General features: G+C 39.0%; 1 protein-coding gene across 1 annotated transcript; it reads right to left on the reverse strand.

Moving 5' to 3' along the window:
* Window positions 1–14517: 14517 nt before the first annotated feature.
* Window positions 14518–23981, reverse strand: LOC130836239 (vacuolar ATPase assembly integral membrane protein VMA21-like). The gene is made up of 2 exons (XM_057708305.1): window positions 23972–23981; window positions 14518–14819 (listed from the first exon to the last, which is right to left on the reverse strand). Exons 1-2 carry the CDS (start codon window positions 23979–23981, stop codon window positions 14518–14520), a joined length of 312 nt encoding a protein of 103 aa, XP_057564288.1.
* Window positions 23982–25980: the final 1999 nt, after the last annotated feature.

A 25980-nucleotide genomic window follows, 5' to 3' on the forward strand; every position in this document is an offset into this window, starting at 1 on the left:
CTCCAAATTGTTTTCCATAGTGGCTGTACCAACTTACAGTCCCACCAACAGTGCAGGAGAGTTCCCTTTTCTCCACACCCTCTCCAACATTTGTTGTTTCCAGACTTTGTGATGATGGCCATTCTGATTGGTGTGAGGTGATACCTCATTGTGGCTTTGACTTGCATTTCTCTGATGATGAGTGAGGTTGAGCATCTTTTCATGTGTTTGTTGGCCATCTGTATGTCTTCTTTGGAGAAATGTCTATTTAGGTCTTCTGCCCATTTGTGGATTGGGTTATTTGCTTTTTTGGTATGAAGCTGCATGAGCTGCTTGTATATTTTGGAGGTTAATCCTTTGTCCGTTGTTTCATAGGCAATTATTTTTTCCCATTCTGAGGGTTGCCTTTTAGTCTTGTTTATGGTTTCTTTTGCTGTGCAAAAGCTTTTAAGTTTCATGAGGTCCCATTCATTTATTCTTGATTTTATTTCCATGATTCTAGGAGGTGGGTCAAAAAGGATGTTGCTTTGATGTATGTCATAGAGTGTTCTGCCTATGTTTTCCTCTAGGAGTTTTATAGTGTCTGGCCTTACATGTAGGTCTTTAATCCATTTGGAGTTTATTTTTGTGTATGGTGTTAGGAAGTGTTCTAATTTCATTCTTTTACATGTTGCTGTCCAATTTTCCCAGCACTACTTATTGAAGAGGCTGTCTTTTTTCCATTGTATATTCGTGCCTCCTTTGTCAAAGATAAGGTGCCCATATGTGTTTGGGCTTACTTCTGAGTTCTCTATTCTATTCCATTGATCTTCCTTTCTATTTTTATGCCAGTACCATACTGTCTTGATCACTATGGCCTTGTAGTATAGTTTGAAGTCAGGAAGCCTGATTCCACCAACTCCATTTTTCCTTCTCAAGATTGCTTTGGCTATTCGGGGTCTTTTGCGTTTCCATACAAATCGTAAGATTTCTTGCTCTAGTTCTGTGAAAAATGCCATTGGTAATTTGATCGGGATTGCATTAAATCTGTAAATTGCTTTGGGTAGTACAGTCATTTTCACGATGTTGATTCTTCCAATCCAGGAACATGGTATGTCCCTCCATCTGTTTGTGTCGTCTTTGATTTCTTTCATCAATGTCTTAAAGTTTTCTGCATACAGATCTTTTGCCTCCTTAGGCAGGTTTATTCCTAGGTATTTTATTCTTTTTGTTGCAATGGTGAATGGGAGAGTTTCCTTAATTTCTCTTTCTGCTCTTCCGTTGTTAGTGTATAGGAATGCAAGAGATTTCTGTGCATTAATTTTGTATCCTGCTACTTTACTAAACTCATCAATGAGTGCTAGCAGTTTTCTGGTAGAGTCTTTAGGGTTTTCTATATATAATATCATGTCATCTGCAAAGAGTGACAATTTTACTTCTTCTCTTCCAATTTGGATTCCTTTAATTTCTTTTTCTTCTCTGATTGCTGTGGCTAACACTTCCAAAACTATGTTGAATAACAGTGGTGAGAGTGGACACCCTTGTCTTGTTCCTGTTCTTAGAGGGAATTCTTCCAGTTTTTCTCCATTGAGAACAATGTTGGCTTTTGGTTTGTCATATATGGCTTTTATGATGTTGAGGTAATTTCCTTCTATGCCCATTTTCTGGAGAGCTTTTATCATAAATGGATGTTGAACTTTGTCAAAAGCTTTTTCTGCATCTATTGAAATGATCATATGGTTTTTATCCTTCAATTTGTTGATATGATGTATCACGTTGATTGATTTGCGTATATTGAAGAATCCTTGCATCCCAGGGATAAACCCCACTTGATCGTGGTGTATGATTTTTTTAATATGCTGTTGCAGTCTGTTAGCTAGTATTTTGTTGAGGATTTTTGCATCTATATTCATCAGTGATATTGGTCTGTAGTTTTCTTTTTTTGTGACATCTTTGCCTGGTTTTGGTATCAGGGTGATGGTAGCCTCGTAGAATGAGTTTGGGAGTGCTCCGCCTTCTGCAATATTTTGGAAGAGTTTGAGAAGGATAGGTGTTAACTCTTCTCGAAATGTTTGATAGAATTCACCTGTGAATCCATCTGGTCCTGGGCTTTTGTGTGTTGGGAGATTTTTAATCACTGCCTCAATTTCTGTACTTGTGATTGGTCTGTTCATGGTTTCTATTTCTTCCTGGTTGAGTCTTGGAAGATTGTATTTTTCTAAGAATGTATCCATTTCTTCCAGGTTATCCAATTGATTGGCATATAGTTGCTTGTAGTAGTCTCTCATGATCTTTTGTATTTCTGAGGTGTCCGTTGTGACTTCTCCTTTTTCATTTCTAATTCTGTTGATTTGCATCTTCTCCCTTTTTTTCTTGATGAGTCTGGCTAATGGTTTATCAATTTTGTTAATCTTCTCAAAGAACCAACTTTTAGTTTTATTTATTTTTCTTATGGTTTCTTTCCTTTCTTTTTCATTTATTTCTGCTCTGATCTTTATGATTTCTTTCCTTCTGCTCACTTTGGGGTTTCTTTGTTCTTCTTTCTCTAGTTGTTTTAGGTGTAAGGTTAGGTTGTTTATTCGATCATTTTCTTGTTTCTTAAGGTAGGGCTGTATTGCTATAAACTTCCCTCTTAGAACTGCTTTTGCTGCGTCCCATAGGTTTTGGGTTGTTGTGTTTTCGTTGTCATTTGTTTCTAGATATTTTTTGATTTCCTCTTTGATTTCTGTAGTGATTCCTTGGTTGTTTAAGAGTGAATTGTTTAGCCTCCATGTGTTTGTATTTTTTGCAGTTTTTTTCCTGTAATTGATATCTAGTCTCATGGCGTTGTGGTCTGAGAAGATGCTTGATATGATTTCAATTTTCTTGAATTTGCTGAGGTTTGATTTGTGACCCAAGATGTGATCTATCCTGGAAAATGTTCCGTGTGCACTTGAGAAGAAAGTGTAGTCTGTCGTTTTTGGATGGAATGTCCTATAAACATCCATTAAGTCGAGATGGTCTAATGTGTCATTTAAAGCTTGTGTGTCTTTATTTATTTTCTGTTTGGATGATCTGTCCATTGATGTAGGTGGGGTGTTCAAGTCTCCCACTATAATTGTGTTACTGTCGATGTCCCCTTTTATAGCTGTTAGCATTTGCCTTATGTATTGAGGTGCTCCTATATTGGGGGCATAGATATTTACCATTGTGATATGTTCTTCTTGGATGGATCCCTTGATCATTATGTAGTGCCCTTCCTTGTCTCTTTTAATAGTCTTTACTTTCAAGTCTAATTTGTCTGATATGAGTATTGCTACTCCAGCTTTCTTTTGACTTCCATTTGCATGGAATATCTTTTTCCATCCCTTTCCTTTCAGTCTATATGTATCCCTTGGTCTGAAGTGGGTTTCTTGTAGGCAGCATATAGAAGGGTCTTGTTTTTGTATCCATTCAGCCAGTCTGTGTCTTTTGGTTGGAGCATTTAATCCATTTACATTTAAAGTGATTATTGACATGTGTGTTCTGATTACCATTTTCTGAATTGTTTTAGGTTTGTATTTGTAGGTGTTTTCCTTTTCTTGTGTTTCCTACTTAGAGAAGTTCCTTTAGCACTTGTTGTAAGGCTGGTTTGGTGGTGCTGAATTCTCTTAACTTTTGCTTGTCTGGAAAGCTTTTGATTTCTCCATTGACTCTGAATGTGATTCTTGCTGGTAGAGTATTCTTGGCTGTAGGTTTTTCTCATTCAGGACTTTCAGTATATCCTGCCATTCCCTTCTGGCCTGCAGAGTTTCTGTAGAAAGGTCAGCTGTTATCCTTATGGGTTTTCCCTTATATGTTATTTGTTGCTTTTCTCTTGCTGCTTTTATTATTTTTCTTTGTGTTTAATTGTCATTAGTTTGATTAATATGTGCCTTGGTGTATTTCTCCTTGGGTTTATTCTGTATGGGACTCTCTGTGCTTCTTGGACTTGGTGAATTATTTCCTTTCCCATGTTGGGGAAGTTTTCCAGTATAACCTCTTCAAATATTTTCTCAGACCCTTTCTTGTTTTCTTCTTCTTCTGGGATGCCTATAATTCGAATGTTGGTACGTTTAAGGTTATCATTGAGGTCTCTGAGGCTGTCTTCTAGTCTTTTTATTTTTTTTTCTTTTTCCTGCTCTGTGGCATTTATTTCTCCCATTCTATCTTCCAACTCACTTATTCGTTCTTCTGCCTCAGTCATTCTGCTGGTTATAGCATCTAGAGTATTTTTAATTTCAGTTATTTTGTTATCCATTGCTGTTTGTTTTTCTGAGTTCTTATGAACTGTTTCTTGTACTTTCTCTATTTTGTTATCGAGATTTTGTATCATTTTTACTATCATTACTCTAAATTCTTTTTCAGGCATTTTTCCTATTTCCTCCTCATTTATTTGGTCTTGTGGGTTTTTTTCCTGCTCCTTTGCCTGCATGGTGTTTCTTTGTTTCCTCATGGTTGTCCAAGCTTTTGGGGTTGCTTGTCCTGGTGATAGAGGTGTTTATGGAAGACTGTCCAAGCCTCAGACTAATGTCCAAGTATTGGATTAGACGAATATTCAGTGAACACGTCAAAGCTGTGCATGGTGTGAGCTGAGAGAGATACTGCCGGCCTCGGGTTGGCAAAGTCAGAAGAGCCTCGGGACAGAAAGCAGAGCAGCCCGGGTTCAACAGACTCCACTCGGCTGTCTCTCAAATTCCAGCGCACGGCCACTGGCTGGCCAGGCGCCCCTGCGTGGGCGCCCACGGGGCCCGGGGTATGCGGCCCCGCACCCCGGGGGGCTGCACAGGCTCAGAGGCTCGGAGACTATGAACACGAGGAGCGTCGACCCGAGGATAAGAACACGCCACCGGACAGGCGCCTGCCGCCCCGACGCCGCGTCCAGCACGCCGAAGGGAAGGGGGCTCCCTTTATTCTTATAGCAACCATCTGTCTCCCTAGCCATGAATATTCAACCATTCATCATCATAACAGCAAACAATTATTTGGAGCTTACTATTATTAGGTATCAGCTACTACCCTAAACTTTGCATCTTTTAAGTTATTTAGTTCTCACAATGAGACTTTGAGGAAGGTAGTGGAATTGTCCCCAATTCACAGATGAGGAAACTGAGGCCTGAAAAATCGAGGTGAGTTAACCAAGGTCATGCAGGTAGTAAGTGACAGAGTCTGGCTCTCTACAGAGCTTCACCCCTGGGGGCTATTCTCCATTTTTACCTATACTCACAGAGTTCTATTTTTGTGGCTTAAAGTTCTTCCACCACCCTCCTCCCAAGCAGGTTGCGGGATCTTAGTTCCCCAACTAGGGATTGAACCTGTGTCCTTGACAGTGAAAGCACAGAGTCCCAACCACTGGACCACCAGGGAATTCCCCCTAAAGTTCTTTAATTGAGGCATAATTTATGTAAAATTTCACAAGTGCTAGTGTACACCTTAGTGAATTTTCTATATGTCTATGCCACCCACATCAAATATAAAATACATCATCTCCTCAGAAGGTTCCCTTGGGCCCTACCCCAGTCAATAAGCCCTATCTCCAGAGTTAACCAGTATTCTGACTTCTATCACTGTAGATTTATTTTTCCTTTTCTGAGAAATAGAACCACACAGTATGCCCTCTTGTGTCTGGTGTTTTCACTTAATATAGTGTCCATGAAATTGATCTTTGTCACATTATCAGTAGTTTATTCTCTTTTAAAATTGCTATGTAATAGTCCATTGTCTGAATATACCACGATTAAAAAATTCCATTCTGTTTATGGACACTGGGTTGTTTCTAGGTCTTGGTGTCATGAATAAAGCTGCTGTGAATATTCTTGTGAAGTCTTATTGTGAACATATGTTGGGTGTAAAACCTAGGAGTGGAATTACTGGGTCATGGAGTAAGCATATCTTTAGCTTCAGTAGATGTTGCTAAACAGTTTTCCAAAGTGGTTGAAACAGTTTATAATTCTATTATCAATGAATGAAAGTTTCATTTGCTTCGCATCCTTGACAATGCATGCTACTGTTAGTCAATTTATTTTTAGTCATATTAGTGGGTAAGTGGTTTCCTGTCTTTTAATTTGCTGTTTTTTGGTGAATAATGATGTGGTAGATTGTTGCTGCAATAATTTCTCTTATCCCTCTGTGAACATCTCTTTCCAATGTGACTTTGATGCTCCTCCTATCAAGAGGTGGAGTTTATTTCTCTACTCCTTGAAGATGAGCTTGATCATGTGACTTTGGCAATGGAACATTATCGAACTTGAAAAACACACATTGGCGTTTGCCCTCTTTCAGCTGTGGTTAGACTCTTGAGAGCAGTGTGAAGAAGCCTGGGCCAGCCTCCTCTAGGATGAGACACCCACATGGAGAGAGGGGCTTTGATGATGGTCAGCACCAATCCTCAGACATGCTCAAATTGCTGACTCACAGAATGAGCAAATAAGGTGGTTAGGTAGCGGTAGATAACCGACACAGAAGTTCTTATCAGAAATAGGATGTTGCTGTAACAAAAACAAAATGTTGCACTGACATTTTTTTTCCCAACAGATCTTTATTGGAGTATAACTGCTTTACACTATTGTGCTAATTTCTACTGTACAACACAGTGAGTCAGCTGTATTTATACATATATCCCCATATCCCCTCCGTTTTGAGCCTCCCTCCCATCCTCCCTATCCCACCCCTCTAGGTCCTCACCAATCATCGAGTTCATCTCCCTGTGTTATGCAGTTGCTTCCCACTAGCCATCTACTTTACATTTGGTAGTGTATATATGTCAATGCTACTTTCTCATTTTGTCCCAGCTTCTCCTCTCCCTCACTCCCCCATGCCCTCAAGTCTGTTCTACACAACTGCATCTTTATTCTTCCCCTGCCACTGAGTTTATCAGTACCATTTTTTTAGATTCCATATATATGTGTTAGCACACAGTATTTGTTTTTCTGTTTTGGACTTACTTCACTCTATTACAGACTCTAGGTCTGTCCACTTCATTAAGGATAACTCAATTTCACTCCTTTTTATTTCTGAGTAATATTCCATTGTATATATGTGCCACATCTTCTTTATCCATTCATCTGTTGATGGACATTTAGGTTGCTTTCATGACCTGGTTATTGTAAATAGTGCTGCAATGAACATTGGGGTGCATGTATCTTTTTGAATTATGGTTTTCTCAGAGTATATGCCCAGTAGTGGGATTGCTGGTCATGTGTGTAGTTCTATTTTTAGGTTTTTAAGGAATCTCCATACTGTTTTCAATAGTGGCTGTATCACTTTGCATTCCCACCAACAGTGTAGGAGGGTTCCCTTTTCTCCACACCCTCTCCAGCATTTATTGTTTCTAGATGTTTTGATGATGGCCATTCTAACGAGTGTGAGGTAATACCTCACTGTGGCTTTGACTTGCATTTCTCTAATAATTAGTGATGTTGATCTTCTTTTCATGTGTTTGTTGGCCATCTGCATGTCTTCTTTGGAGAAATGTCTATTTAGGTCTTCCACCCATTTGTGGATTGAGTTATTTGCTTTTTTGGTATTAAGCTGCATGAGCTGCTTGTATATTTTGGAGATTAATCCTTTGTCAGTTGCTTCATTGGCAATTTTCTCCCATTCCGAGGGTTGTCTTCTTGTCTTGTTTATGGTTTTTTTCACTGTGCAAAAGCTTTTATTAGGTCCCATTTGTTTATTCTTGATTTTATTTCCATGATTCTAGGAGGTGGGTGAAAAAGGATCTTGCTTTGATGTATGTCATAGAGTGTTCTGCCTATGTTTTCCTGTAGGAGTTTTATAGTGTCTGGCCTTACATTTAGCTCTTTGATCCATTTTCAGTTTATTTTTGTGTGTGGTGTTAGGGAATGTTCTACTTTAATTCTTTTACAAGTAGCTGTCCAGTTTCCCCTGTGCCACTTATTGAAGAGGCTGTCTTTTCTCCATTGTGTATTCTTGCCTCCTTTGTTGAAGATAAGGTGATCATATGTAAGTGGGTTTATCCCTGGGCTTTCTATCCTGTTCCATTGATTTATATTTCTGATTTTGTGCTGGTACCATACTGTCTTGATTACGGTAGCTTTGTAGTATAGTCTGAAGTCAGGGAGCCTGAATCCTCCAACTCCGTTTTTTCTTCTCAAGATTGCTTTTGTTATTCGGGGACTTTTGTTCTAGTTCTGTGAAAAATGCCATTGGTAATTTGATAGTTATTACATTGAATCTGTAGATTATTTTGGGTAGTGTAATCATTTTCATAATGTTAATTCTTCCGATCCAAGAACATGGTATATCTCTCCATCTGTTTGTATCATCTTTGATTTCTTTCATCAGTGTCTTATAATTTTGTGTGTACAGGTCTTTTGCCTCCTTAGGTAGGTTTATTCCTAGGTATTTTATTCTTTTTGTTGCAATGGTAAATGGGAGTGTTTCCTTAACTTCTCTTTCTGATTTTTCATTGTTAGTGTAGAGGAATGCAAGAGATTTCTGTGCATTAATTTTGTATCCTGCTACTTTACTAAATTCTGTGATTAACTCTATTAATTTTCTGGTAGCATCTTTAGGATTTTCTATATATAGAATCATGTTATCGGCAAACAGTGTCAGTTTTACTTTTCCAATTTGGATTCCTTTTTCTCTTTTACTTCTCTGATTGCTGTGGCTAAAACTATGTTGAATAATAATGGTGAGGGTGGGCACCCTTGTCTTGTTCCTGATCTTAGAGGAAATGATTTCAGTTTTTCACCATTGAGGATGATGTTGGCTATGGGTTTGTCATATACGGCCTTTATAATGTTGAGGTAGGTTCCCTCTATGCCCCTTTTTGGAGATTTTTTTTTAACATAAATGGTGTTGAATTTTTTTGAAAGCTTTTTCTGCATCTTTTGAGATGATCATGTGGTTTTTATCCTTCAATTTGTTAATAGGGTGTGTCACATTGATTGATTTGCATATATTGAAGAATCCTGGGATTCCTGGGATAAACCCTACTTGATCAAGGTGTATGATCCTTTTAATGTGCTGTTGGATTCTGTTGGCTAGTATTTTGTTGAGATTTTTGCATCTATATTCATCAGTGATATTGGCCTGTAATTGTCTTTTTTTGTGACATCTTTTTCTGGTTTTGGTATCAGGGTGATGGTGGCCTCATAGAATGAGTTTGGCAGTATTCCTCCCTCTACTGTACTTTGGAAGAGTTTGAGAAGGATAGATGTTAGCTCTTCTCTAAATGTTTGATAGAATTCGCCTGTGAAGCCATGTGGCCCTGGGCTTTTGTTTGTTGGAAGATTTTTAATCACAGTCTCAGTTTCAGTGCTTGTGATTCATCTTTTTATATTTTCTATTTCTTCCTGGTTCAGTCTTGACAGTTTGTATTTTTCTAAGAATTTGTCCATTTTTTCCAGGTTGTCCATTTTATTGGCATATAGTTGTTTGTAGTAGTCGCTCATGATCCTTTGTATTTCTTCAGTGTCAGTTGTTACTTCTCCTTTTTCATTTCTGATTCTGTTGATTTGAGTCTTCTCCCTTTTTCCCCTAAGGGATCTGGCTAATAGCTTATCAATTTTGTTTAACTTCTCAGTGAAGCACCTTTTAGTTTTATTGATCCTTGCTATTGTTTCCTTCATTTCTTTTACATTTATTTCTGATCTGACCTTTATGATTTTTTTCCTTCTGCTAACTCTGGGACTCTTTTGTTCTTCTTTCTCTAATTGCTTTAGATGTAGGGTTAGGTTGTTTATTTGAGATTTTTCTTGTTTCTTGAGGTAGGATTGTATTGCAGAGAACTGCCCATTTAGAACTGCTTTTGCTGCATCCCATAGGTTTTCGGTCATCATGTTTTCATTGTCATTTGTTTCTAGGTATTTTTTTATTTCCTCTTTGATTTCTTCAGTGATCTCTTCATTATTTAGTAGTGTGTTGTTTAGCCTCCATGTGTGGTTTTTTTTTTTTTTTTTTTTTTTTTTTTTTTTACAGTTTTTTCCCCCATGATTGATATCTACTCTTAGAGCATTGTGGTCAGAAAATATGCTTGATATGATTTCAATTTTCTTAAATTTATTGAGGCTTGATTTGTAACCTAAGGTGTGATCTATCCTGGAGAATGTTCCATGTGCACTTGAGATGAAAGTGTATTCTGTTGTTTTTGGATGGAAAGTCCTGTAAATATGAATTAATTCCATCTGTCTAATGTGTCATTTAGAGCTTGTGTTTCTTTATTTAATTTCTATTTGGATTATCTGTCCATTGGTGTAAGTGGGGCATTAAAATCTCCTACTATTATTGTGTTGCTATCAATTTCCCCTTTTATGGCTTTTAGCATTTGCCTTATGTATTGAGGTGCTCCTATGCTGGGCACACAGATATTTACAATTGTTATATCTTCTTCTTGGATCAAGCCCTTTATCATTATGTAGTGTCCTTCCTTGTCTCTTGTAATAGTCTTTATTTTAAAGTCTATTTTGTCTGATATGAATATTGCTACCCCAGCTTTCTTTTGATTTCCATGTGCATATCTTTTCCCATCCCCTTACTTTCAGTCTGTTTGTGTCCATAGTTCTGAAGTGTGACTCTTGTAGCTGGCATTTATATGGGTCTTGCTTTTGTATCCATTCAGCCAATCTGTATATCTTGATTGGAGCATTTAATCCATTCACATTTAAGGTAATTATCAATATGTATGTTCCTGTTACCATTTTCTTAATTGTTTTGGGTTTGTAAGTCTTTTCCTTCACTTGTGTTTCCTGCCTAGAGAAGTTCCTTTAGCATTTGTTGTAAAGCTGGTCTGGTGGTACTGAATTCTCTCAGTTTTTTTTTTTTTGGCATTAAGAACACTTTTTTAATGACAACAGATGGTAGATTTATACAAATTACAGGTTAGAATATAATGAATACAAAACTCATCCAGATAACAGTTAGAAAAAGCACCACTTACAAAAGTAAATGTGATTCAAGTGGCTAGAGAACTCAAGCCCCCCCTTTTGATAATTACACGCAGCTTTCAAGGTAGTGCATCTAAACTCTGCCCCTTGTTAGGGCACTATCCAAGACTACAGCATATTCAGTGACTCTAGTGACTTAAAAGATTCTAACACTCAGCATCAAGGTCAAGAGAAATCTCGTAACAGGTTCACTATGCAAAAAAAAAAAAAAAAAAAAAAAAACAAAACTAGAAAATGTGAACGTTCTTTGCAAACTGTAAGGTGCTGTGCAGATGTTAGCTATTGCTATTATAACTGTTCAGTGAGACTTCACTGAACTGGAGAAAAAGGAAGACTAGTCTGTGTAACTGACAAATATGACCTATAGAACATCTTCGAAGGAACTCAGATATTACTTTCAAGTACACGTAGCAACAAAACAGGCAAGGAAAGTGTGGCCAGGAGTGACGGTAAGTTGAGGAATTCCAGACTATTTTAATGAACATATAAAGGATTAATCTGTTCATAGGTTACATGTAATATTTATTATTAGGTTCCCAAAGTCCATGAGAATAATTATATTCTCAGGTGACCCTTTCTCCCCTACAAAAAGGGAAAAGAAATCTTGTCAAGTTATGAATGTGTAGCTTCAGCCCAGCTCTTGCAAAAACTATCTTAAATGTAAGCATCTGAGTTAATAAAATTGTACTGCTCTGATGGAGCACAGAGTGCCTGACAGCAGAGAAATCTGCTGCTGACCTAAGAAGTGACAAATGCTGCTGACCTAACAAGTGACAAATAGGCAAAGTATTTATAAAATGGGCCTAACAACAATCTACAACTTCACTTGAGCATAAATAAAACAATAAACATGAACTTGTCTGGAGACAAGAAATATACACTAGATACATTTAAAACAGGATACAACTTGTTTGTCTCATGTAGCTTCAGCTTTCATCTTTCCTTGGGTACACCCTGTTTAACTGTTTTTACTGGTCTCCTTGGGTGCTCTAGCTGTATATATAAAATTTATATGAAAACGGAAAATAAACACCAAATAACTCAAGCAGTTGCTTTTTGGGCAAAGCTGATGAGATCTTCATGATGAAAATAATCTTACCGTATATTTCTGTTAGATTCCCATGAAACACAGGTTGTTTTTTATTTTTATGGAGGGTTTAAATTTCTTCAATAACAACTCAAAACAGAATTCTGCTGTCACATGTAAAATGGTATCCACTTGAAGAGCTAATGATATCAGATGCATTCTACAGCAGACTTTTCGTTCTTTAGCACAATGAGAAAAAAGATTATACTCTGGGGGAGCAAAATGGGAGGTGAGGTGAAGAAGGGTCATGTGTTAAATCAGTAGCCTTTACTGACACTTCAAGTTACACTCCCTAATTGAGGTTATACTTACAATCAATTTTCAAACAATAGTGAATATATTCCTACCTTAAAACATTTATACAAGGACTCAATTGTAGCTTTCCTTTCTATACATCCTGAAGTGTATACATTGTACAAGAGGAAATCACTGAGACATCTTGAAAAATAAGTCTATTTGTCAAATACCATGTTATTTCAACAGCAGCAAACTAATAAGTTAACAGTTAAAACCCTAAGAAAATATTAACTGATTTGAAAACAAGTCTATATTGTAATAATCCCAAATATCAACTTTAGCATCTGATTCTAACTTTCAAATGCTTGGTACCTTTTCCAAGAGGAAATTACAGCTGCTTTTGCATGAATCCCCAGTTTAAATACTTGCAGAAAAACGCTCATATTATCTACTTAGCAAATGTCTGAAATCAAACAAAATAATTTAATATTTGACATTAGTATTTTACAAATAGCATATGATCCCCAAAGTACAAGAAAAACCTTGGCATTATAGAAAAAGAAATTAGGTGGTCAAATCCTAAGTACAACAAGGCATCTAAAGAGGGGACCATCTAGAAATCTACCATACAGTACAGTAGACTCAAACTGAAGTATTCTACAATTTCATATTAAATATTTACAATTTTATACCAAAACTGTAGTCTTTTTAAGAAAACATTTTACATGTAGAATAACTGCTTAAGACATTTAAACTGTAGATAACATTTAACTATAAGCAAGAATAAAATAGTCCTACAATAATCATCTTTTATTTTTTCTCAACAATTAAACACAAATGCCTTCTTTGCTTTTATGCCTAACTACCTCTCTTCTCCTTTAGTCCAGTTCCACAACATCAAAAATAGGGGTGAACAAACAAAATCAGTAATGGCAAACACTCACAGCAAGAGCCATTGCATTAGGAATTATCAATGACAGGAAATTTTTAGAATCAGATATCTAGTTAAAAGAGTAAAGGTAGAATGTGCTTTTTAAGAAAACAGCATCTGAAAAAATGCAAATAGCCTCTAGGTGAAACTGGCAGAATCTGAACTTAAACCAAACTTTTAGTGGGCATCAAACTAGCATTAAGAAATGCACATAGGATGTAAACCAAAATAGTGTTCACCTTCAGGTGGCAACATTACAGGGAATTTAAATTTTCTTCCTGTTTTAATATGCATTTTTTTGGGTGTGTTTTTATATTACACAGAAGTAGTACCAAGTGGCTAGAAAGAACACGGACCAAGGATATTGAAGTAAAACCACAGGGTCTTTTTCTATCAGAAGGGACCTCAAGGATTATCTAACTATACGTATCTGGGATGTAACAGCGTTGTTTTAAAAAACTAGAAATTCCAAGAATACTTCCTGGGCGATAAAAATAATCTATTTTCAGGATTTTTACACTCCCTAAGTGTGCAAAAATGAACACACTTAAATGTAAATTCCTTCATATACATTATTAAAAAGTAGGAAAAACAAATTTAAACGGAGTTTACACAACCTTATAATTAAAGCATAAGTTCTTTGTTGAATGAGAGAGCAAAGCCGATCATTAAAGACTTCATTTGAAAGCAGGAGGCTGGCCTGCAAGGGGCCATTATGGAACAAGCCAGGTGCCCAGGTGGCTAGCTCTTTGCTTTGCTATCTGCATTCTTCAATAAACCTGGTCCTTTTACATGAATGGGTGTGATTCAGCCTAGTTTCCCCATGAAATAATGTAATGAATGATTTCTATTGACTAGGGATTACACTTGATGCAAAATTTCTCAGTGACATTCAGATTAATTCCAGTGGCCACAATTTAAGCAACTTTCAATAGGCATTTACAACCCCAAATCCAATGACCTGATATTTTCTTGATACTTAGGGAAAGTTTTCCAGTGAAAAATAAAGTTTAGATTTGCTCAACTATGTACATCTGAATATATCCAGAGGAGTAAAACTCAAAGCCAAGCAAAAGACAAAATACTAGAAAACATTTTTTTGTTGTAAGATAATCAAATTCTTCCCAGTATAATGTGTAATTTCACATACTTATAACCACATACTTGTAACCAATTTAACTTTTCCAAACTCTCATTGGCAAATGAGAGACTCATACAGTTAAAACTGATGATGCAAACTATTGTTTTAGAAGGATCAAAATATACACTAGTCAAACGTGACTCCATAAGATTGATTTTAACATGTTCTGTCAACTTTATTGAAATCATCAATATCCCAGATGCGTTTACCATTAAAAAAATCAATTTAGTGCTATCAAAAGGTGATGTTCACTTTAATCCTGTTTGCCTTCATGCCACTGTCGTGAGCCTTCATTCCAGGCCACATAAACAAAGAGGGCCAGCACCACGTGGACAACAACCACTGCAACAATAGCAGCAAAGAAATAGCTGTCCCTATTGCACACTCCAAAGGCGCCTTCAAAAACGTAAGATTTAGTCATGAAATATAATCCAATAGGTACAGTGATCATTAAAGCTGTGAAGAACAGGAGCGTCTTCAGAGTTGATGCTAATGAACTTTCATTTCTGAAGTTGGATGGCTGCAGCGCCTTCAGCGCTGCTTTATCAAGGTGCCCTATGGCGTCGCCACGCCCACAGCAGGTGCTCAGAGGCTGGCCGGGCTCCGCGGGCGATCAGTGGAGGTGGGCCGCGCCGGAAGTGCCAGCGAGGGCCTCTCTTAGTTTTTGCTTGTGTGTAAAGCTTTTAATTTCTCTTTCTTTCAAATCTGAATGAGATTCTTGCTGGGTAGAGTCATCTTAGTTGTAGTTTTTTCCCTTTCATCACTTTTAATATATTCTGCCACTCCCTTCTGGCCTGTAGAGTTTCTGCTGAAAGATCAGCTGTTAGCCTTATGGGGGGGTCCCTTTTATGTTATTTGTTGCTTCTCCCTTGCTGCTTTCAATATTTTTCTTTTAATTTATTTTTTGATAGTTTGATTAATATGTGTCAGTGTGTTTCTCCTTGGGTTGATCCTAGGGTTTATCCTATATGGTACTCTCTGTGCTTCCTGGACTTGAATGACTATTTCTTTTCCCATGTTAGGGAAGTTATAATCTCTATAATCTCTTCAAATATTTTCTTCAATATTTTCTCAGACCCTTTCTTTTTCTCTTCTTCTTCTGGGACCCTATAATTTGAATGTTGGTGCATTTAATGTTGTCCCAGAGATCTCTGAGACTGTCCTCCATTCTTTCATTCTTTTTTCTTTATTCTCCATGTCAGTTATTTCCACCATTCTATCTTCCAGGTCACTTATCTGTTCTTCTGTCTCAGTTATTCTGCTCTGCATTCCTTCTAGAGTATTTTTAATTTCAGTTATTGTGTTGTTCATCATTATTTGCTCTTTAGTTCTTCTAGCTCCTTGTTAAACATTTCTTTCATTTGCCCCATTTGTGCCTCCACACTATTTCTGAGGTCTTGGATCATCTTTCCTGTCATTATTCTGAATTCCTTTTCAGGTAGACTGCCTATCTCCTCATCATTTGTTTGGTCCTGTGGGTTTTTACCTTATTCCTTCTTCTGCTGCATCTTTCCCTGTTTTCTCATTTTGTTTAACTTAGTGTATTTGGGGTTTTCTTTCCTCAGACTGCAGGGTCACAGTTCTTCTTAACTCTGTTTTCTGTCCCCAGCGGGGAGATTGGTCCAGTGGCTTGTGCAGGCTTCCTGGTGGGGGGGGCCTAGTATCCATCACAGGGATTTTATACCAGTTCTATAGTGCCAGCCTGGGGAAAGAGCCCTGGATTTTGAGTTCTGTGTTTCTCATAATGAGATACCTCAGGAGACCATGCCCTTCACTGGAAGAATGCTGGGTTGCAGGGTCAGTCTGCCAAGCCTTTGCCTCCTGGTTCCTCAGAGTCCATTGATTATGTGACCACTTCAAGTTTATAATTTTTTTTTGGGTCCATCCACACTGTGATTCCTATTTATTTAATTCCCCAAAACACCAGATCCTGAACCATAGGCTAGGCATCAGGCATGCTCAGACCCCAAGAATCCTAATACATGTCTACTCAACTGCTACTCTCTGGACACCTGAATCCCAAGGTGAACAGATTCCAATGGAGAAAGAATCACCATACCTGTGGGCTTCCGGTTCTGAGTCCAGCCCCTGCACTTCCAGCTCGGGGACTCTGGAGATACCTGACTTCTAGTTTTGGGAGTCCTTCAATTCCGTGACTCCTCAGAGAGGGCATGTTGAAGCTGTGTTTTTCCCACATCAATCTGCTGCTTGACAGCCATACCCAGTGACCGGAGAGATGCAGGTGATGCTCTCATGATCACCCCAATGTTGGTGGCTTAACAGAGAAACCCTTTTTTCTTTGTTGTTTGGAAGTTTGTTTGATTTCTTTGTAGGAATAGACTTGCTCAGGGAGTTTCCTAATTGTGGCTGGATGCCAGTTAGAGTCTTGTTCCCCAGTGTAGAGTGGCCTGGCGTTTGTGTTGACCTCCAGCTTACCCTCCTCACAGATACACAATTCCCATAGATTCTGGACTTCCAAACATCCTTCCCCTGACTAAGATTCTTTCTTGGATCTCTACTGCTCTCAGGAAGAAGTTCACGTTTCCTAGCCTAGCCCTGAAGAATTGTAGTCATGTGATCCCAGTTACTTATTTGGAAGAAAATCCACCTCTGAGATTCTCCATCTTCTTGTCCCTCAGCCCACACTGCCAACTGCCTATCCATCCCTCAGGTTTCATCTTACAAATAATGCCATAAAGCTCACATTTGATGACCATCCCTGTGTATTTCCAGGCACTAGGCTAGGTTCTCTATTCCAGTTATTTTCTTTTTCATTTTCTGTGTTTCTGTGTGTGCACTCGAGTTATATTAATTAGACAAGAGAGCTATTTAGTAGAAAGAGCACAGGCTTTGCTTAATCTGATTGTTGGCCCTGCTAGTCACTAGTTTCATGATATCAGACACATTTCCTCTTTGAATACCAGTGGATTGTTGCTAATTTTAAAGAGTTGTGGGAACCCTTAATGAACTATTCACAAAACTGCCTTTTGTTTTGTGTGGGGGGTGTTTGGGGGCAATCTCATCCTTTGCTCCTTAATAATAGGAAACCTGAACCACCACCAAGTAGGCTGGCTATACTGTTACTTGTAATGTCAAGAATAAAAAGCAGATCTGTGTGTCTGATAGTAAAATATGAGGAAGAAAGCATTCATGCTGGATATTTCCTGTCTGTTTATCTAGGGAACCTGCACATATGAATTCTCACGTGCTTTACTTGAATAGGAATTTTTTTGTTTTTACTTAAAATCAAAAATCAAAAGTTCTCTGCAACTGAGCTTGATTGCTTCTGTACCATGAGGAGTAGCTATTTACCATTTCTTCCAGGAAGGTAGGATTATAACAACATGTATGATTCATTTCAAACACTTTGGGAATTTTTAAAAACAGCAAACAAATAATCATTGGTGAGAGAAGTCAGAATAGTGCCCACTTAGGGGAACTATCAACCAGGAAGATGTAAAGGGGGCTTTCTGGGGGAGTAGAAATGTTTTATGTCCTGATTGCTTGGTTACATAGGTTTGCACACACATAAAAATTCATCAAGCTGGGAACTTATGATCTACACACTTCATGCACCCCATTGAATCTGTTTTATACCCCCCAAATGTGATATGGAAATTATTTATCCAGTTTGAGAATCCTTTCCTTTTTTTTCTTTTTTGCTTTTTTTCCTGACTTTTTTTTTGCACTCTCTGGAGAAGTAAAAGAATAAAGGGGAAAATAGGATTTTACTTGTATTAGCTTCTTGAAGAGAAGAGGATGGCACTTTGGTCAAGGGAAAGACTTGGAGCTTCTATGGGATTTTTCACTTTTCTACCCATGGGATTATTGCTTTGGATGAAATCCCATAAATCTATGACCTCTCTCTCCCTAAACATGTTAACAAAGATCTGATGTGGTTAATCTGTTGGCTGTTTGTGGGCCATTGGATAATCTGAAATACATTGTGTAGAATGGAGGAGGACTTCCCTGAGATGTCAACTTTCATTTCTTTATTGTTTTATTCTCTCTGGTGCCTGGTGAGTATGTAGGTGCTCAGTACATGCTTTCTAATTTGTTTGCTGATTGTGAGGAAACATTTATCACTTATGTAGCCTCAGTTCTTATTAGTCTGCTGTGGGATACGCAATATCTGACCAGTGGCCACTTTTCTTGTGCAAATTCTGCACATAAAATATTGAGCTACATGGTATGGAGATTGTAAAGGGAGTAGAAAATGAAGCTACTGCCTTCACAGAGTTGAAAAGGTAGATATTTACATATAATATACTCAAGAGTCCATGACATAAACCAATATGTAAAATCACATATATGTTACCAAAACTCATATATTTCCTACTCTGGGTGTCACATTTCAGGGAAGGGTATAATGAGAAAAGGAAAAAGAAATTGCTTGAGGAGCTCAGAATTTCAATCTTTTTTTTTTCCTTTGATTTTTTGTAAGCCCTCTATTGGAATATAATTGCTTTACACTGTTATGCCAGTTTCTGCTGTACAACAAAGTGAATCAGGTGCTCCTACACATATATCCCCATATCCCCTCCCTCCGCGACTCCTTCCCACTTTCCCTATCCCAGCCCACTAAATCATCACCTATCACAGAGTTGATCTCCCTGTGTTATGCAGCAGCTTCTCAGTAGCTATCTGTTTTACACTTGGTAATGTATATATGTCAATGCTACTCTCTCACTTCATCCCAGCTTCCCCTTCACCCCCCTTCCACCCTACCCATGTGTCCTCAAGTCCGTTCTCTACATCTGCATCTTTATTCTTGCCCTATTACTGGGTTCATCAGTATCATTTTTTAAGATTCCATATATGAGTTAGCATACAGTATTTGTTTTTCTTTTTCTGGCTTACTTTGCTCCGTATTACAGACTGTAGGTCCATCCACCTCACTACAAATAACTCAATTTCATTCCTTTTATATGGCTGAGTTATATTCCATTGCATATATGTGCCACATCTTCTTTATCCATTCATCAGTTGATGGGCATTTAGGTTGCTTCCATGTCCTGGCTCTTGTAAAGAATTTCAATCTTGAAAGGAAAAATTTGGAATAGATTATTGGATACAAATCCAGTCATAATTGATTTCATTCATAGATGAAAAGCTGATTTCCAACCATAATACCTGCATAAGTGTATTAATGCTACTAACAGTTATTGAACACATACTATGTAAGAGTTTCTCTATTAAGTAGCTTATGAGTATTACTCATTTAATCCATATACCAGACTTGTGGGGTAAGTGTTGTTATTATCCCAATTTTATGGATGAGAAAACTGGGGCAAAGAAAAGCTGTGTAACCTGCCAAAAGACACACAGTAAGTGATGGAACTAGGCTGGCCCCAGAGCCTGTATCCTAGATTAAGATCTAAGTTCTAGGTAGTAATAATTTCCTGCAGCTGGTGTAACAATTATCACAAAGCTGATGCCTTTCTCAAAAAAATATTTAATTAATTATTAATTAATTAATTTTTTATTGGAGTATGGTTGCTTTACAATGTTGTGTTAGCTTCCACTGCACAGCAAACTTGGTGGCTTTAAACAAAAGAAATTTTTCTCACAGTTCCATACCAGAAGTCTGAAGTCAAGGTATTGGAAGGTCTATGCTTCCCCTGAAAGCTCTAGAAGAGAATCCTTCATTACTTCTTCCAGCTGCTGGTGGCCCCAGATGTTACTTGTCGTATGGCAGCATCATTTCAATCTCTGTCTCTGTCTTCACATGGCCTATTCCGTCTTTCTCTGTCTCACTGTGTCCTCCCTTCTTCTTATAGGGACACCAGTCATTGGATCCAGGGCCCACCTTGTTAATCTAGGATGATTTCATCTTGAGATCCATCAATAATTATGCATGCAAAGGCCCTATTCTGGAATCAGATCTCATTCTGAGATGTGGAGTAGGCATGCATTTTCAGAGGATACAATTGTTATGGACTAAATTTTGTCTTCTTTAAATGCGTATGTTGAAGCCCTAGCCTCCAGTAAAATTATTGTTGGAGATAGAGACTTTAAACAGATAATTAAGGTTAAATGAGGTCATAAGGGTGTTGTTCTAATCTAATAGGACTTATGTTTTTATAGGAAGAGAAAGACATATGTGGAGTGTGTGCCTCGAAGAAAGGCCATATGAAAACATGGCAAGAAGGTGGCCGTTTACAGGCTGAGGAGAGAGCTCTCACCAGAAACGAATCCTGCTGTCATCTTAATCTTGGACTTCTGGCCTCTAGAACTGTGAGAAAATACATTTGTGTTGTTTAAGCCACTCAGTCTTTGCTATTTTGTGATGGCAGTCCTAGGTGACTAATACACTATTCAGCCCACTTCACAGGTGACCTTAAGTTCAGGGGACCCATGGGCTGAGTTAGCCGCAAGGTCCCTCTACTCATTCCCTTCTCATTGTATTCTACTGGGGACTTACTGCAAGTGGGCAACCTCAACCCTTGCACAGGCAGCCGTATCTGAGGAGGACTGACCAAACTGGGCTTTCAGACCTGCTAAGGCTTTTTTCTTTATTAAAGAGCTGACATTTAGGCTTGGCTTAGAAAGGATTGTTACCTTTTTTTTTTTCTTGATTCAATGCAAAGCTATTTCTCTGGTTGAGTTATGAACTCCAAAATAGAGGCTTGTCTATAGTGGAAATGCAGACAGACACCTTATTGCAGCTGTGCTCCTTGGCACTGTTATGGTCATCAGTTAAAAAATTTAAAAAATTTTAATACAATTTTGAAATGTTCCAGTCAGTCCACTGACAGTTATTACAAAATATTGGCTATATTCCCCATGATGTCCAATACATAGAAAAGCTCATTTCTTGGCAGGAGTTGGAGCCTCCTTGAGGCAGGAGCAGGGTAAGATAAGTTCTGGCCTTCCAACACTCAGGTGTGAGAGGAGCATACTCTGGTGTGGAGGAGAAGATAAGGCTGAGAAGATAATTTAGAACCTCATTAGGGAGACTTCTGTTATGGGGTGTATTATATATTAATGGCTGCGTTGGAACTTCCCTGGTGGTGCAGTGGTTAAGAATCCACCTGCTAATGCAGGGGACATGGGTTCAATCCCTGGTCCGGGAAGATGTCACATGCTACAGAGCAACTAAGCCCATGAGCCACAACTACTGAGCCTGTGTGCCACAACTACTGAGCCCATGTGCCTAAAGCCAGTGCTCCATAGCAAGAGAAGCCAGTGCAATGAGAAGCCCACACACCACAACAAAGAGTAGCCTCCGCTCGCCACAACTAGAGAGAGACCATGCGCAGCAATGAAAACCCAACGCAGCCAGGAATAAAATAAATAAATAAGTAAATAAAATTGAAAAAAATTAATGGCTGCATTACAAATTTTCCCCCAAACTTAGCAGCTTGAGACAACGCAAATTTATTATACGGCTTTGTCTGTGTCAGGAGCATGGGTGCGGCTTAGCTGGGTCCACTGCTCAGGGTCTCTCACAAAGCCTCAGTCAAGCTGTTGGCTGCAGCTGTGGTCTCATCTCAAGGCTTGACAGGGGAAGGATTTCCAAGCTCATTCATACTTGTAGCGGGTGTTCTATTGGTGCCAGCCTATTGAAAGTGATGCTATTGGCTAGGAATACCCGAGGCACTCACCTGGGCTTGACTTACACAGATTCGGCCTCTGCTTCTGACCCTGGACCCCTCATTTTCATAGGTAGTGCCCAGGAATGTGAAGGAAGTGATGAAATGCAGGTACTTGCCTTCAATATTGCTTTCTAGGCATTCGTCAACAAAAGGAAGGGGAGAGAGTAATATTGAGTGTGTGTGTGTGTGTGTGTGTGTGTGTGTGTGTGTGTGTGGAGTGGGTTTAAGACAATCAAGAGAACTGTTTTTTTGTTTTGTTTTCTTTCTTACTAAGTATGGTGATTTTTAGAAAAAATTGGGGTATAGTTGTTTTACAATATTGTATTAGTTTCTACTGTAGGGTGAAGTGGAGTTCCCTGTCCCATACAACAGGTTCTCATTAGTTGTCTGTTTTATAAATATTAGTATACATATGTCAATCCCAATCTCCCAATTCATCCTGCCTCTCCTTTCCCCGTTTGGTGTCCATATGTTTGTTCTCTACATCTGTGTCTCTATTTCTACCTGAAAACAGGTTCATCTGTACCATTTTTCTAGATTCTACATATATGCATTAATATATGATATTTGTTTTTCTTTTTCTGACTTACTTCACTGTGTATGACAATTTCTAGGTCCATCCACAAAGAGAACTGGTTTTTAAGGAAAGACCATCCTTCTATGAGGTTGAATGAGTTCCAAAGATCAAAGCTGTGGGACTAAAGGTTATTTTCCTCCTATTTACTCATTTATTTATTTTTTTCTAATTCTTAGAGAATGTATATCTGCATTTGTGAATAAAATAGTGAAGTTCCACAAAAGAAACATAATAGTGAGGATAATTTTTTGAAGTTGCACTGTCCTGCTTGATAATAAAGGGACTCAAGGAGAGTGTGACCAAAGCTTAAGATTTATTAAGCACTTACTGTGTTCCAGGGCTTCTTCTCCATAAATCATAGACTCACAAATATCTTACGAATAGGGACTCTTATACTTACCATTTTGCAGATGAAGATACTGGGGGCCCAATGTCACAGTTACAAATTGTCCGTCTTTTTGTGGAATTCGCTCACTAGAACATCATGATGTGCCACATAGGGGAAGGGAAGAAGGATTACTGGGGAGAATGGGAACCAGTAAAAAGGAAGGAATCTTGTCATTAGCAGACCCAGGCCAAGAAAGTTATTGATGGTCAGATCCTTGAGTATGCCTCAAAATTAAGTGTATCTTAGGTCAGGAAAGCAGTACAGAGAAAAAGAGGAAAGACTGCTTTTCCCTTTTTATTTTTACCGAGCAATTTCATTTAACATCTCAATGAATCCCAACCATATTGTTATATAATACTAGCATTCTATTTTCATTTTTTAAAGAAAATTTGGCATTCATATATATATTTTTAAATTTCCAAGACTTCATTGTTTTCTCAGAAACTCCCCTCTTTTGCTTATTTATTTATTTATGTATGTATTTATTGGCTGAGTTGGGTCTTCGTTGCTGCATGCAGGCTTTCTCTAGTTGTGCAGAGCAGGGGCTACTCTTCGCTGTAATGCATGGGCTTCTCATTGCAGTGGCTTCTTTTGTTGTGGAGCACGGGCTCTAGGCACAAGGGCTTCAATGGTTGTGGCACGTGGGGTTAGTAGGTGTGGCTCGAGGGCTCTAGAGTGCAGGCTCAGTAGTTGTGGCACATGGGCTTAGTTGCTCTGCAGCACTTGGGATCTTCCCGGACCAGGGATAGAACCCGTGTCCCGTGCATTGGCAGGTGTATTCTTAACCATTGTGACACCAGGGAAGTCCCTATTTTCATTGTTATAATACCCATTATGCAGCTGAGCAAACTGAGATTCAAAAGGTGAAGTGACTAAAGTCATACAGTAAGTGCAATGTCTAGCACTCAGATTTTGGGCTGACTTTAAAATCCACTCTCCACTTGTATGTCCTAAAACAGGTAGAAGAGTAATCCTGCAAAAGGAATCCTTGAAGAGAAAGCTGATTTCTACCATTTTCTGGGTCTGGACAAAGGCACACCAACGTGAGGAATTTCTCCTTTGAGATTTATCCTCTCCACTGGGAGAGACTGCAGATTCTAAGATCTGTCCCTGTCATCAGCTGTCTGCCTATATTCTGGCTTACCTGTAGACATGAGGTTCCAGGAGGGCCATGACTGTTGGTGGCATGCCTTGGGGAATCCCAGGAGTTGGAGGGGAAAGGTTGTGTCTACAATTCCATGAAAAGGGCAGGAGCCTGGTGCAGGGAGCCTCCAGGATCCTGATGGAAAGCTGTGGGCTGCAGGACAAGAGTTACCTAGTGGAGAGGCAGTGGCCCTGGGGACAGAGGTTGAAATTGGAGCTCTACTCTACTTTCTGTCACCCTGTCTTTCTGCCCCAGGACTTTCTGTGCTGCTGATGTTGCCATTGGGAACTGTAGCCCTGAACCCTGTAGGTGAGTCTGCCCAGCCAGCCCATTAGGGATGGAAGCTGGGGATTGCATACCAGCATCTGTGCTCCTTCATCAACAAGGGAGTGTAGGGGAGAGGAGGCTTATTCTGCAAATTGACCCTCAGAAACACTTTTCCTCCATGGTTAAGAGAAATGATTTCTTCCTCCTCAGATGCCCAGAGTTTCCTGAGCTCTTCCTTTTTTGACAGCAGCCATCCCTCCCCTCCTCCATTCTCTGGTCCCCAGCTGGCAGCTGGCATCCTCTCTTCCTTGGGGCTTCTGACCATGGTCTCCATGTCCACAGTGTACTGTGATTGGATGTGCCCTTCTTACTCCACATGCTTTGGTGCTTCTGCCTGTCGCTGTTATCCTGGATTCATATCTCCATGTGGGGAGACCTTTATCAATCCCACGATGGGCTGTGAAGCCTCAGAGGCTTGAGGGTGGTGGACAGCCACATCAGAGATTGTGGGGCACCTGCAGAGTTAGGGAGCAGCACAGAAGCACTTTGTCAAGGGAACACAGGCCAAAGGAAGAGTGAAGTGAAAGGGGCAGTGGTGCTGCCAAGAGATGTAGAGTGCAGAGCTCAAGCTTTAGAGGTAGAAGACAGCAGACACCAGTGATCTCTCTCTTTCCACATAGAGAGGAAAGGGTCATATGAGGACAGAGTGAGAAGGGGGCCTTGTACAAGCCAGGAGAGAGCTTTCATCATAAACCAACCCTGGAACCTCCCTGGTGGTCCAGTGGTAATGAATCTGCATTCCAATGCAAGGATCGCAGGTTCGAACCCTTGGTGGGGAACTAAGATCCCACATGCTTTGGGGCAACGAAGTCCATGTGCCACAGCTTTTGAGCTCATGCACCTCAACTACAGAGTCCACGTGCTCCAGAGGTCTGGCACCGCAACTGCAGAGAGCAAGTGCTCTGGAGCCTGTGCACCACAACTAGAGAGAGAAAACCCACAGGCCACAACTAGAGAGAAGTGCACGCACCTCAATGAAAGATCCTATGTGCCTCAACGAAGATCACACGTGTCACAACCAAGACCTGATGAAGCCAAAAAAAAAAAAAAAAAAAAAAAAAAAAAAAAATTAAAAAACTCCATTCTCATTTAAAAAAAAGAAAAGAAAGAAACCGACCCTGCAAACCTTGATCTTGGACATCCAGCAGCCAGAATTGTGAAAAAATTTATTTCTTCTCTTTAAGCCACTCAGTCTATATATTGTTTTCCTGTGGCAGCGCTAGCAGATTAATACAAATAGCCATGTAGAAAACAAAACAAAAGGAAACAAAGGTAAAAAATGCAAAGAAAATTACCGTAGTTCTATGACAGACTCCTGGAAAATTTGAGAGGTAGGTTTTTCTTATCTTGAAAAACATATCAGGAATATTTTTTTTTGTCAACAAATATGAATCTCAGACTATGTTGAGTCTTGTTAAAGGGTAAAAATCTTGGTTTTAGATCAGGCTGTGTTTAGGGATGTTGGGGGGGGGGACAGGAGGGCGACCCTCGAGGTGATGGAATATTTATGTATCTTGATTGCAGTAACAGTTACAGGAATCTACACATCTGATAAAATGATATGGAATTATACACACACATTGTACCGATGTCAACTTCTTGTTTATGTAATGACTAATCATTACATAAAAATGTAACCTTTGCAGGCAATTGGCTGAAGGTTTCTCAGGACTTCTTGGTAC

This window comes from Hippopotamus amphibius, chromosome 15, assembly GCF_030028045.1.
Source record: "Hippopotamus amphibius kiboko isolate mHipAmp2 chromosome 15, mHipAmp2.hap2, whole genome shotgun sequence".
Classification (NCBI taxonomy): Eukaryota; Metazoa; Chordata; class Mammalia; order Artiodactyla; family Hippopotamidae; genus Hippopotamus; species Hippopotamus amphibius.